Source organism: Typopeltis vanoorti, chromosome 10, assembly GCF_054136105.1.
Source record: "Typopeltis vanoorti isolate ZY-2024b chromosome 10, IOZ_Tvanoo_1.0, whole genome shotgun sequence".
Taxonomy (NCBI): domain Eukaryota; kingdom Metazoa; phylum Arthropoda; class Arachnida; order Uropygi; family Thelyphonidae; genus Typopeltis; species Typopeltis vanoorti.
The window spans coordinates 3026876-3041779 of NC_143558.1; the positions used below are offsets into that span (position 1 = coordinate 3026876).

The 14904-nt window shown below is 37.8% G+C and overlaps 1 protein-coding gene across 2 annotated transcripts in view; it reads left to right on the top strand.

The window, feature by feature from the left end:
* Stip1 (Stress-induced phosphoprotein 1) overlaps positions 1–14904 on the top strand; it is a 205291-nt gene that overhangs the window by 212 nt on the left and 190175 nt on the right. The window contains exon 1 of one of the 2 annotated variants that reach the window (XM_090398792.1): positions 13–133. The exons of the other annotated variant lie outside the window; for it this stretch is intronic. Within the exon in view, the coding sequence (XP_090254918.1) occupies positions 47–133 (87 nt within the window). The 5' untranslated portion in view covers positions 13–46. Of the gene's footprint in view, positions 1–12; positions 134–14904 lie in introns of those variants that run through there. 2 annotated transcript variants of the gene reach the window in all.

A 14904-nucleotide genomic window follows, 5' to 3' on the forward strand; every position in this document is an offset into this window, starting at 1 on the left:
GCACGCCTTTCATGAACGCACCCACTCCTTCGGACAGGCGCCCCGAATGAATGGTGATAAGTTTTTGTTTCTCGTTGAAAACGCTGCGATTTGTTTTTACTACTACATTATGGGGATGATTTTAGGTAGCGATGTATGTTTCATTTTTAGGATTAATTTTAAATTCTTATTTGTGTTATTTCAGTTTCATAAATTATGCTTCGTCATCAGCAGAAAACATTGAAGTTGTTGATTTTGCTTTTGTTCTTTTATTGTGTTCAAGTCAAACATATCCTATTATTTAAAAGAAATTCCTGATATGTAAGGTGAAGAAAATTGCTAAGACTTCTCTAAGTGCATGAGAAACCTAGGCATGGAAACTTTTTTTTTTTTTTTTTTTGATCAGACTGAATATACTTCCTTGTGTACACAACTCATCAACATTGTAATATTAATGAAGAATGCTATAGGATTTTTGCACACATTCCGCATGTTTAACTTTATTCTTCCCCGATGGTTTAATATTTCTGCAACTTTTAGAGGCCATAGTGCCCCTATAACACAATTGTAAGAATAATGGGATGTTGCACCTTTTGATTAGTATTCTTGTTACGATGAGAGGAATATTTATACAGTCTGTTTCAATTGAACATGAGTTTTTATCTGGCATATGGGCAAGATAGCCAGAGAATGTAGTAAATTTACAGGAGATAAAAATTAGTGGATGTTAGATTATGGATAGTGGAATTGTATAGCTGGAGGATTGAGCAGTGTCCTACTGCAGTGAGTACTTGGAAGTGAATAATAATAATAAAAATATTTCTTTCGAATTGAATTGTAAAATGTCCTGAACAAGAACAAAACCATTATTTAACTGGTCACATGGGAAATGTAAGGTATGCCTATTATGGCATAAATATAAAAATCTACTCATCCAGCATCACTCATTTGTGAAACTTATTTTTTATGATTATCTGGTAAAAACAGAGAAGAAAAAACTTGGCATTATTTGTTTAAAAAAAAATTAAAGCACTTAGTCTTTGTCAGTGATTTTTTTTTTAAAAAAAAAACATTGATAAAGAATTTCCAAAATATTGGACAGAAGTAATAAATTTATTTCTAGTATTCAGATTAGTCTTGTTTGCCAAGACTCCAATATTGTCAGATCTTATATTTCTTACTTCAATTTCCTAGATCTGCATCTTTCTCTGAGTCAAAAAATATTCAAAGAATACATTTCTGTAAATGTATTAATTGAACATTCATATTACCAAAACAGGTGTTTGATGCCAACAGGGCATCATATCTGAATATGATGCCTTGATAAATTTCAGAATTCATCTTTCTGAATGCAAGCAATATCAAGTTCCTTTCGATATCTCCATTTCTAATATGATTTTGCTTTTGATGCCATTGGATCAAAGGTTACCTATTCTATTTCTAACTCATTTACCAGATCTATAAGTTAAAACCGACTTGAACACTTGTATATACACTATCTACCAATAATTCTGTGAGCAATTTACAATTGATATCAGCAGTCCAACTGTAATAATGGGCATGTCCATTTTTTGGCTTTGATCACCTTCTGCACCCTTTGATGGAGGCTTTCCACCAATGTGGCAGACATCTGGTGGAATTTGTCTCATTTCTCCATCAAAACAGCACTGAGTTCAGCAATAGATTGAGTGCGTGTTGTTCTGGACTTCAGTCACCGCTCCAATTCATCTCACAGGTGTTCGATGGGGTTGAGATCAGGACTCTGTACAGGCTAGGGCAGTCATTTAACACCCATCTCTTCTTACCATTCCATGACAGCTGAAGCTTTATGGCATGGGACTTTGCTATCTTAATGGTAACACAGGCGCGTTCCATAAAAACTCTCAGTGTGGGCAGCACCTGATTATCTAGAATATCAACGTACTGAACTGTCTTCATGGTACCATGGACAACCAGTAGTCCCACTCCAAACCAGTTGAATGCACCTACACCATTACTCCTTCACCATCAAACTTTACTGTAGGTACAACACACAACAAGTGTTCACCAGGCTGCCTCCACACCTTGCCATCTGACTTGGAAACAAGTGAGCCTCGATTCATTGCTCCAGAGTAACCATTTTCCACTGGTCAATTGTCCAGTTCACGCACTCTTTGCACCAGGCCAGACGAGCCAGCTTGTGTGCCACTTCTCTTCTGTGGAAATCCAGTCAATGGAGTTCTCTTTCATACAGTATTAGTGCTCACCACAGTTTTACTGGCACTCTGGAAGTCATCATGGATGGTCTGTGACGATTGTGACTGGTTTTTGTATGCCACCCATTTTAACACCCTCCTTTCCCTGTCAGTTATTTTTGGTGACCACCCTGGGTGCTTTCCTGCACTGGTGATGCCAGAACATCTCCATTTGTAGATCACATTGCCGACCGTTGATTTTTGGATGCTCCAGTTGAGCAGTAATGGCACATATGAATATGCCACCAATGTGGCAGCTCACGTGACACTTCTCTCAAAGTCACCAAGTTCACGTTGTGTTGCTGTACCACCTGTATTCAACTGCTATGATGAAATACTGCTTCCTATTATTTGTACACTGGTTTTTATGTTATTAACAAACCTGGAATGTTTCATAAAAAAAAATCACGCCTTTTTATTCCCGTATACGGGGAGTAGGCAAGGCCATTTAGTCCTATCTAACTTTTGGAGACTGAGTGGGCAGTTCAATCTCCACTGGTACCAATCAGAGATAGATAGCCCAAGGCTATCACTAATTAAACGGTACACAGTGAAGAGAGACGGCTCAAATGTGCCGCCATCTCGTGGTCCCTAACCCTAACACAATATATTTAATGTCTGAAATAATGTGGGTTCTACAGCCGATTTTCTTGAGTTTACGGGACGAAAAACCCGAGTTTCTGGGAGGAAAAACCCGCTTGCCTGTGCCAGAGATCGACTAACTTGGGAACCGGTCGAAAAAAAGCTTAGAAAAATTTCCTCTAGTCGCCGACTAGACTCGAAACCAAGTCTTCCTTTGTGTGGTCAAGCGCCGTGGTATGCAAACGGCACATCCACTGAGCTACACAGGCTCTCAGGAATGTTTCATAACTTCAAATAACAGGGGTATCTGGACAATTATTGGTAGATAAGGTAGCTAGATTCCTGTTCTATATAAATTTTTTCAGTTGACTCCTTGTGATAACAGCTTTGCTTATTCTAGTATTCTCTTCAACAGACTAACTGATGCCAAAGTATCATCAATAAAGACAATGAGTTTTAACTGTCAGATGTTTTAGAAACAGCTGAGTTATTATGATCACTTTAATATGATATACAAGGCATGAAAGCTGTTTGAAACATTTGATTCAAATACAGCAGTGGGAATGGATGGAATATCAGCAAGGGTGCTGAAGAAATATGTTATAAAGAAGGGGAACTGCTAGAGTGTGAAACTGCTAGTGGTGTTATGGGGAGCACATTACACTGATTATTGAATGTTATTGTTAGTACTTTACTTGCTTTATAATTGCAACTGAGTGTTTTTGAGAATCCTGTTGCATATTGAATGATCAAAATTAAATCAAAGTATCCCTGTTTACAGCCTTGTGGAGACCACCCAGTGATCCAAATGGCATGGAATTTTGCAGGAATACATTGTGCATCATACAGAAGCGATATCTGAGAAAAAAAAGTTCCCAAATTCACCACTGGGGTTGCTTTAGGATGTAATTTTTCTGTGTCGTGCGTGTGTGTAAGGAGAAAAGTGACACAATCATAAATAATATTTTTATTCATTTCCATTATGCATTCACGGGCTGTACTGTTCAGTGTGTTGCCCTTCCCAGTATGCCACAAACTGCATTCTTTTCACATTGTGTTCAATGACAGAACACAGCTGGTTGGGACTGTTGTGCTGCGTTGTGCTGGCAAGATATCAGGACATTTGCAATAACCTTTTCTTTGAGAAATCCACAGAGCCAAAAGTCACGGGGGGGGGGGGGGTCAAATCAGGTGAACGAGGTGGCCATGCAGTGGGAAAACATGGTTGATCATTGTGGCTTCTGTGAAGTGTTCTTGAAGAACCTCCTGCATGGATCGACTGACATGTGGAGGGGTCCTATTCTGCAAGAAAATGACTAAATCCATGCACAGACACTGCTGTAGCTGTGACACAACAAAATTGTTTTTATCATGATACCTCTTGGCAGTCATCTGAACTACTCAGTTACTGAGTAGTTCAGATGACCTGCACCAGACTTTGGGTCAAGGCAGAGGAATTTATAGCATTGTATACAAGTTTTGTGTAACCATACCTGGCAATTGTGAGTATTCATAGCTCTGTTCAGGTAAAAGGGAGTCTCATCTCCCCACAAAATCATCCACTACCACACAGCATCCAACTCCACTTGAGCAAAGAATGTTAACACAAATGTCAGTCACCTTTCGAAGTCCTGTGGGTGCAACTTCTGTGTCAGGATTATCTTGAATGAGTAGAAATGCACAATCTTTCGTAGTACAGGAATACCTTGTATTACGTGGTTTTGAACAACGCGGGTTTTGGTCTAACGTGGTTTTTATTATTACACTAACATTGTCAACACTGACTGGCGACTCCCGGGCACCACAAGTGACATTTGAGAGCCACGATTATGCAGTAGTTATTCGATTGGCTCTCATGTAGACACGTTCTTTCCCCACGGTATTTCATTATTTACATTAATATTAGTATTTAATATTTTTTTTATTATTTAAGTATGAGTGAAAAGAGATAAAACAAAGAAGACACTGTTGGAGTAACAAAAAAAACTTAAGTGGTTGACATTAGAGAAGAAACTTGAAATTATAAAATGTTATGAGAATGGCGCTTCATTTGCTAAAATAGCACGTGAGAATTCAAAGAATAAGTCATCTGTACGAACAATTATTCAGAGCAAAGAAAAGATTAAACAACATGGAATGAGCACTGCTTCTTATATGTCAAAAGTGATCACGAGAAATCGATCTTCTACAATGGAAAATATGGAACACCTAATGATCTGGATTGAAGATTTTAATCAGAAAAAGATTCCTTTGAATCAAATGATAATCCAGGCAAAAGCAACAAGTCTATATGACAAAATAAAAGAAAATGAAAGCGAAAATGAAGGAGGTACAACCAGTGAAACTTTTATAGCAAGTCGCGGGTGGTTCTACAATTTCAAAAAGCGTATAGGACTCCATAACATAAGAATCCAAGGTGAAAGTGCAAGTGCTGGCACTAAAACTGCAGAATTATTTTCCAATGAATTGGAGCTTATTGAGAAGGAAGGCAACACAGATGATCAAATTTTTAATGCTGACGAGAGTGGCTTATTCTGGAAAAGAATGCCATCATGCACATTTCTAGCAGAGAAGGAAAAAACCACAAGCTGGGTATAAAGTGTCAAAAGACCGATTGACACTTTTACTAGGAGGTAATGCATCAGGTGATTTAAAATTGAAGCCACTGTTAGTGTACAGAGTGGAAAACCCAAGAGCTCTTAAGGGCTTAAGGGCTCTTTGTAAATTGTTCTTTACAAAGAACAATTTACCTGTTCATTGGCTTTCGAATAAAAAAAGCGTGGGTGACTCGTTCAATTTTCGAAGACTGGTTTAAAACTTGTTTTTTCTCTGAAGTTAAAAGCCATTGTAAAAAGAATGATATTCCTTTCAAAATTTTGCTTTTATTAGACAATGCGCGAGGCCATTCAACTCTATTGACTGACTTGGATGAAAATGTCAAGATGCGTTTTTTCCCTCCAAACACAACATCAAATCTGCAGCCGATGGATCAAGGCATTATCTCCACTTTCAAGGCTTACTATTTAAGAACTTTTGCTCAAGCTATTAAAGCTGCAGCAGAAGAAGATTCTTGGTCTTTGAGTGAATTTTGGAAAAAATTTAGTATAAAAGATGCCATTCAAAATATTTATGAATCTTGGCAAGAGGTGACTCAAAGCAACATGAGAGCCATATAGCATAATATCTTGCCGCATTGTTCAAAGGACTTTGTTACCTTTTCAACACAGAAAGAGGAAATCTCAACAGAAATTGTGCAGATGGGCAAAGATCTTTGTTTTACAAGTTTAGATTGTAACAATGTGAACGAACATATTGATTCTCATTCAAATGATCTGGATGATGAAACCCTTTTGGAGTTGGAACAACAACAAACCTATGAAGAAGACGAAGATGACCCCACTGATGTCATGGTTGAAGAATTTTCCTTTGCTGACCTTTCAACTTTTGTGAGAAAAATTTTTCACTTTTTATATTTCCTTGAAGTCATCGCTGCTACTTTTTATAGATTTTGCTTGATCTCAAGGTTTGGGCTCACCCTTTTGAGATATGTAATGAAGTATCTTTACATCTCTGCATGTATATACACATAAAGGTTGGTCGATTGGTAGAGCCTCTGCTACTAATGGCTCAGTTAAGTAAGTTTGAGCACGGTTAGTAGTTGGAAGGGAACCAATCGTTCGATGCTGTTGGCACACTCTCCCTCGATGAGTCTTTGGACTCCCTGGAGGTGTCAAATAATAATAATAATAAAATCGACAAAGCTTCCGACTTTCTCATAAATGCTGACCCGAATTTGGAAAGAAGCATCAAAGTGAGACAAAGACTCAATAATGCCATCAAATGCTACAGAGATCTAGTACTGTACTTGAAGAGACAAAGAAGACAAGGATGGTTCAACAAACACTAAAAGACTACTTTAGTAAAAAGTAGTCTTTTGATGTTACTGTATGCCTAAGTTTAATATTTAATATTAAATTTAAAATTTTTTTAGTTACAAATTACTGTGTGCTAAAATTGAAGCAATGTTTGTTTTGTTTTCTACAACTTTTATATCAGTTTAAAAGGATTTTATTTGTTATTTAGTTAATAAAAATAACAATTGTTTTTAATTTTTAAACAATTTTATTATCCTAAATTTTTGTAATAAACAAATTAAATTGAAAACCTTTATAAATAGACCTCGAACAACGCGGTTTTGCATAACGCGGACGCTTCTTGGAACCAATTAACTGCACTATACAAGGTATTCCTGTATTTTTAAGACACTTGTGCAAGGCACATCCATGTGTCTTGATACAGTACATGCTGCAGGAACCAACATTGTTATTCATTGCCTGCTTCACAACAGCAGTATCAACTTCATTCACTTGTGAACTTGATTGGTTTGTGACTTCTGCCAGGTCTAACTCTCAACAATCCCATTTCTTCAAAATACTGATCATTCATTACAGAGGATATGGAGATAATGGACCTCGTCGACATTTGTTCTGGTAACAAAATTCACAGAGTGCAGTAACAGCATTGCAGTTGTTTAAGTTGTACAGCTTCACAAGCAAAGCACGTTGGGGCAAGGTTAGCACCATCATTATGGATGGTATTAACAACCAGAATGAAGGAAAATCCTGTATCCATCTTTTTAAATCCTGGCATCTGCCTTGTTACATGATATGCAAATTCCATGCATGAATGCATAATAGAAGTGAATAAGAATGTATTTATGCTTGTTATTTTTTTAGCTTAAAATAAAAATAAATTATTTTCAGGTGCAAACTTTGTTTGCTTACACTTGGATAAAGATTAAACTAAATTTATTATAGTCTAATCAAGTGCAAAATAAACTTCCAACATCTTTCTCTAAATTTAGGGTAATTTAATAATAAGGTGGCACACCGGTTGGCAACTCGTATAGGTAAATATGACCTCTCTTTTTTGCTTCTGCCTTAGTATCGCCACTCTGGGTCTGTCTCCCCACTGATGAGACCTCAATGAAGGTTGAAACCGGTCTGGGTAGTGACCCTTGCTTTAATGCATAGCAGTATACATGTCTGCCAGATGTGTTTTGCATTATGGGAGATACTGAGACAAGAAGTGATGATAGCTTGGTCCACCTTTGCTGCGAGTTACCTGGGGATGTACTACCTTACCGCAGTCCTGAAGATATTTTCAGGCACAGGCGCTTACACTTGGATAAAGAATTAAACTAAATTTATTAAATATTTATGCTTGTGTCACTTTTCTCTTTATACACACACACAAATTACTACATCTACATTCTGTACATCATACAACAACCCTGGTGGTGAATTTTGGAACTGCTGCTCTTTTTTTTTTTTTTTCCCTCTCAGTTATCACTTCCAAATGATGCACAATTTATTGCTGCAAAGTTTCACAGCATTTGGATCATTGGATGGCACTGCACAAGCCCTTAAACAGGAATACAGGAATTTAATTTTGATCACCCTGTATATCGAAAAGTGCAATGTGACACATTATATGTGTACACACCAATGTGTGTACACATATAATGGTGGCTAAAGCTTCGATTTCAGATAGTTTAATGTGAAAGATTTTGTGCAGTGTACTCATTGCCAATAGTGAATAGCTTATGGTATGATAATGAGAGTGCAAGAAAAGAGACATGTTGAAAGTGGTAGAATGAAATGACAGACGCTAATGATCTAAGGCATGATGATGACTGTTGTAATGGAAGGAGTGAGTGATAGTGGATGAAATATGAGTATGAAGAAGTGGTTGAAGGTAACATGGATGGCAAGATGGCAGTGAAAAGAAGTAGAATGCTTATTGCAGCTGTTTCTTTCTTCTCTGCCATTTGATGTGAAAGGATACTGTATGGAATTTCTGTAATAAGAGTTGGTATACTTGATAAGATTGATGAAAGCATGTTTCTTATGTCTGAAGATTGAGAATGTTAGTGATGCTGTTATTTTGCAGAGAGGAGAAATAAGAGTTAATTGTCAGATAAATGATTTGAAAGGTGAGACATATGCAATGAAAGAAAATGTGAGAAGTTGCTGAAAGAAGCAAAAAAGAAGAGTGAAAATGTGTAAAGATTGTGAGTCTATTGTCACGGTATAATCAAACTAAATTTAGAAGAATGAGCTAAGATTGCAAATGAATTGGTGAAAAGATCGTGAGTTTATAGATGTATGGAGTGAATTTCGTGGACAAAATAACTGTCCATCAAATTCACTCTGCATCTATATATAAATCCATATATCATGCCTGATGGACAGTATTTGAATGATTTTGGAGTTAGATGTTCGGAGAAAGTGTTCAATGAGAGAAATTCGAAACTAGAGCTATTGTTGGGGGGGGGTGCAGTTCTGCATGTGTCTAGCCATCCCTAGGACAAAGGAGTGTGAGACAGTTTTTGACATTGATATCGGCTTGAGATTATCAGTGAAACTGATCAATAGAAAATGATAATGTAAGAATAAAATGTAAAGGGTATTGTATTTTCAGGGAGGATAGAACAAATATGACAGGTGACAGAGATATTGATGATAACTGAAGAACTTCAACCAGCAAAATTAGAAGTTAAAAAGGATTTTAGGTCTGAGGGAGATCGTTCATTTGAGGTCTCTCTAGCAAAATATACAGGCAAGTATAACAAACTATATTCTTCATTTCTATTATAGACCAGGAGGTCCAGAGATGCTTTCAGATGTGAACTGTAGACTAAAATGCACAAATATTATTCAAGAAAAAATGAAAGAGTTTGAGCACAGGAACCAAACTTTGGAGATTCAGTGGCAAGCCCTGAAGAAAACACTGATTGATTCAGCTAGAGAGGCATATGGTGAGGTTGTTTGCAAGGATAGAAAAATCAAAACTTCATGGTGGACACAGCAAGTTAAAGAGGCAGTGAAGGAAAAGAAAAAAGCATATCAAAAGTTCCTTGCAAATAAGTCAGCTTGTGCTCTTAGAGAATACAAAGACAAATGTAAGAAAGCTAAACACTGTGTAAAACTGGCTAAACAAAAGTCATGGGAGGACTTTGGCAAGAGCATAGAAAATAAATATCAAGAAGGTAGCAAGATATTCTGGAGGTGGTTGAAGCTCAAAAATGGATGAAAGGGTGCGGTAAAAAGAATTAGAGATGATAAAGGTGACACGAAAACAGGAAAAAAAAGATATCAAAGATATCATATGAGTATGGAGTAATTACTTTGAAAAACTGCTAAATGAAACAAGCAGTGATGATGGCACAGTGGTAAAAAAACACTAACCAGGCATGCAGTCAGGAATACATATCCATACTTCAAGTATTGAACAAATGTTCAAGAATGAAGGTATAAAAGTCTTACAGTGGCTGTAGTGCATAGTTCAGAAGGCCTGGACAGAGGGACAAATTCCAGATAATTGGAGTAGAGCTCTCATAGTACCCATATATAAAAAGGGAAATAAAACAGAATGTGAGAATTACAGGGGCATTTCATTACTGAGTGTTCCTGGTAAGATATATACAAGTATACTTGAGAAATGGTTGAGAAGTATTGTGAAAGAGAAGCTTGGTGAGGAACATGCTGGATTCAGGCCAAATAGTCTGTCAGGATCAGATTTTCACTTTACGACAGATAGTTGAAATATCATGGGAATATAACAAAGATCTGTATTTAAGTTTTATAGATCTGGAAAAGGCATATGACAAGGTGCCAAGAGAGAAGCTATTCCAAAAAGCTACAGTTATATGGTGTTAATGGAGCAGTATATCAAGCAATACTTAGTCTTTATTTGAATTGTAAGTCAGCAGTTAGAATTGAAGGAAGTATGGGAAGATGGTTTAATGTTAAATCTGGTGTCAGACAAGGATGTACATTATCTCCTCTGTTATTCATTCTCTATATGGATCACATTATGAAGGAAAATGGTATTAAACCTGATATCAAAATTGGAGATGTTAATATTAGCTCTTTTCTTTATGCGGATGATGTTATACTTTTAAATAAATCCGCTACAAGTTTGTAAGATTCCCTGACTAAATTGAATAACTGTTGTAATAGTTATTGTATGAAGGTCAGCATTAAAAAGACAAAGACAATGAAAATAGGTAGAATTGTTGAAAATGTCAACTGTTGTGAACGGGGAACCTGTGGAACAAGTAAAACATTTCAGCTACTTAGGCACGATTTTTAGTGAAGATGGTAAATTAAATATGGTAATAGACAAAGGAATCAATGAAGCTGATATGGTAGAAAATCAACTGAATAAATTTATATGGAATAAGAGATTAATTAGCCAAAACACTAAATTATCTGTATACAAGACAGTGTTCAAACCAGTTTTAACTTATGGATCTGAGAGCTGGGTCAGAAGTAAAACACTTGACCAAAGACTAGAGAGCATAGATATGAGAGTCCTGAGAAAGATTATAGGCATGAACGGATGGCATCAATGGCAATATCATATTAAAAATGAAGATATTAGGAAATAACTTGACATTGTCAGCATTCAGGAATGCATTAGCAGAGCTAATCTCAGGTGGTATGGTCACTTAAACAGAATGGGAGAGGAAAGATTAACAAAACAACTGTTCTTTGCCATGTTGGCAGGAAAAAGACTCAGATGAAGACCAAATATTATTATTATTAAACAAGACCTCATGGAGTCAAAGACTCATCTGGGAGGTCCTTTTATCACACACACATCTCATCATACCGTGTCTTAAACACACTCAAACTCCTTGCAGACACCACACTCTCAGGCAAGGCATTCCAATCATTCACAACTCTGCACGAAAAAAAAACCTGCTTCTCACTCCCCTACTCACACCCTCTTTATACAGTTTCCAGGGATAACCTCTACTTCTACCCTGATCTCCCACTATTCTCTGTAGAACTTCTCCACCACTGATCTTATAACAACCCCTTACCAACTTGTAGATCTCTATCATATCTCCCCTCTTCCTTCTCTCCACCAGACTCAGCAAATTACATCTTCTCAATCTTTCCTCATACTCAACATTCCAGAGGTCAGAAATTACGTTAGTCAGTCGCCTTTGGACCCTTTCCAACATCTCTTCATCCTTCTGAAAACTCGGTGACCAAATCTGGGCACAATAGTCCATGTGTGGCCTAATCAAAGCCTTATACAATGCAACAAGAATCTCCCTACTTCTACACGTCAGTGTCCTCCGCATCATTCCCAGAAGTCTTTGTGTTGCCTTCACAATTTTGGCGATGTGTCCCCTAAATTTTAGATCCTTATCCACTATCACCCCCAGATCTCTTATTTCCTCTACTTCCAACAATATATTCTCACCAAGCATAAATTCTGCATCCCATCTTTGTTTTCCAAATTTTAAAACCTTACATTTTGCAACATTGAACTCGCATCCCTATTTGCTTGCCCAATCACTCAATTTATTCAAGTCTTCTTGCAAGGCCACAACATCACTACTGTTTATGGTTCGTCCCAACTTTCCATCCTCTGCAAACAACTGAATATCTCCATCCAAATCTTCGCCAATATCATTAATATACAAGTTAAATAGTAATGACCCTAAAACAGACCCCTGAGGCACTCCACTAGTCACTTTCCTTTTCCTGGATATCGCACCCCCATACAACTTGTTGATACCTATCAGATAGCCAGTCTCCAATCCAATGCACTAATCTAATATCCAACCCCATCTGCTCTAGTTTGACTGTCAACTTATGAGGTACTCTATCAAAAACTTTTGCGAAATCCAAGTATATTACTGTGTATCCTCCTCTGTCCAAGGAAGCAATCACTTTATTGTAATAAATAAGTAGATTACTAAAACATGACCTCCCTTTAGCAAATCCATGTTGTCCATCAAAGATTATACCATTGTTGTCAACCCAACTCTGGATCCTAGTTCTCACAAGCTTCTCCAACAACTTAACTACAACACCTGACACAGAGATAGGCCTATAGTTTGATGCTTGAGTTCGATCACCTCCTTTATATAGTGGCACAATCTTGCCCTCCTTCCAATGTCAAGGCAGGTGTCAACTCTAGCATATTCCTTCAGAATATGCGGCGATATATTATCAAGTTCCACAGCCTTATTTATATCTAGTTTACTCAACTCCCCAAACACCTCTTGCTCACTTACAGTAGTCTCTCCTCCCCATCATCAACTGCTCTCAATCTCTCCATGAAGTCACGTTCACAAGATTGAAAGATCTTTATGAACTGCTCATTAAATATCTCCACCACACATTCTGCAACAGCTGTCTTTATACCATTTCCTCCAATCAATGTCATCCTTCCATAATTCTTTTGCTTCTTTCTTTTGCTGGCTACATATCGAAAGAACTCCAGAGGATTCTTTTTGGATTCATTAGCTAACTGCTGTTCATACCTCTCTTTAGCTACTCTCACCAACCAAGTCACCCTCCTTGCCTGGTCTTTGTATACCTCATGAAATTGGTTACTTCCACTTCTCTTATGCTGCCTCCACAATGCCCTTTTTTTCTGTATCGCATGCTTAATCTCTTTATTCATCCATCTCACACCTACCTTATTTAACCTTCTCACCCGTGGTATACATTTAGACATTGCATCTACTAAATAGTTTTTGAAAATCTCCCAAGCTGCATTGATCTCTTTTCTAGCTAACTCCTTATTCCATGCTACACCTGCAAGCTGTCTCCTGAGCTCTTCATAATCACCCCCCCCCCCCGTTGTAGTTCCACATATACCCTTTTTTCACAGGGGTCCTTTCACTGCTGGCAACCACTCAGGTATCACCTCATGGTCACTTTCACTAATTGGTGGATGATTTGACACCTCATTTCTAATTACATCCTCCGATGAGATGACCAAATCCAAGACCCTTAATCCTCGTGTGCCCTCTGTTATATACTGTCTGAGATAGTTATCCCTCAAAAACTCAAGAAACTCGTTTTCTTTACTTCCAGTTGCTATCTCTTCATTCCAGTCTATATTGCCATAATTAAAATCACCCATAATGATCACCCTTTTCTTATTTGCTTGGCTTATTTGACTATACATTTCACTATCACCACTATCCACATAACCAGGTCTATAACAACATCCCACCAAGTATTTGATTCTATTCACCTCTATCTCACACCATACTGCCTCAAAACCACTGGCCCTATTTCCCTCTTGCATCTCTACCTTGTATGGACATAACTCTTTCTCTATCATCAATAGCACTCCCCCTCCCTTTTTAACCCTTCTATTCTCACGAAACACATCATACCTTTCCATCTCTATTCCTGTCAGGATGTCGTCCTCATCTAACCATGTCTCACTTATTTCGACAATCTTTGGGTGCACAGATGCAATTAGTGCAACCATTTCATCGGCCTTGTTTCTTATACTTCTAGCATTGGTATACAAACACAACAGCTCATTTCTGGATTTACAGCTAGTTCCACTGATACCACTCACTCGATGTGATCTCTCCATGCTGGACTGGGGCCATTTCTCTTTCTGCTTCTTCATTTTAGAACCCTTTGCAATTCCATCTGTTTCCTCTTGATCCCTGGTCATCCCATTTCTTTCCTGCCTACACATGCTCTCACCTCCTCTTGGAGCATCCACCTTTCTAATGCTGTGTACCCCTGTCCACCCTGAGCCTCCCCGTTTCCCTGCTCCTCTTGCACACCCAATCTCATTTTCCATACTCATACCACTCACTTCCCCATTCATTTCCACTTCTTCAATCTCTCCTATCTTACTCTCTTGCTCTTCCACATCACTCCCCTCTCAATCTGATTCATTCTCTATTCACTTCTCTACCTTCCAGCAGCAGTCTTTCCAAGCGACTCACACCATAACCACTCAAATGCAGTCCATCGCTCCCATCCAGCTCACTTCGTCCCTCAAACTCATTCCACACATTAACAAACTGTACTCCCAACTCCTCACACATTTCAGCCAGAATATCATTCATAATCCTTGCTCTCCACCTCATTTCACCACAATCATACCTAGGCAACACACTGACTACCCTTCCTGTCACACTATTCTCTTTTATCTTTCCAAGCAGTCTCCTGACATTCATTTTGACATGCTCTTTGTTCTCTCTCTCAAATCATTTGTACCAATTAATACAATTAACTCTTTTGCTCGCTCCCGCCTCGTATCC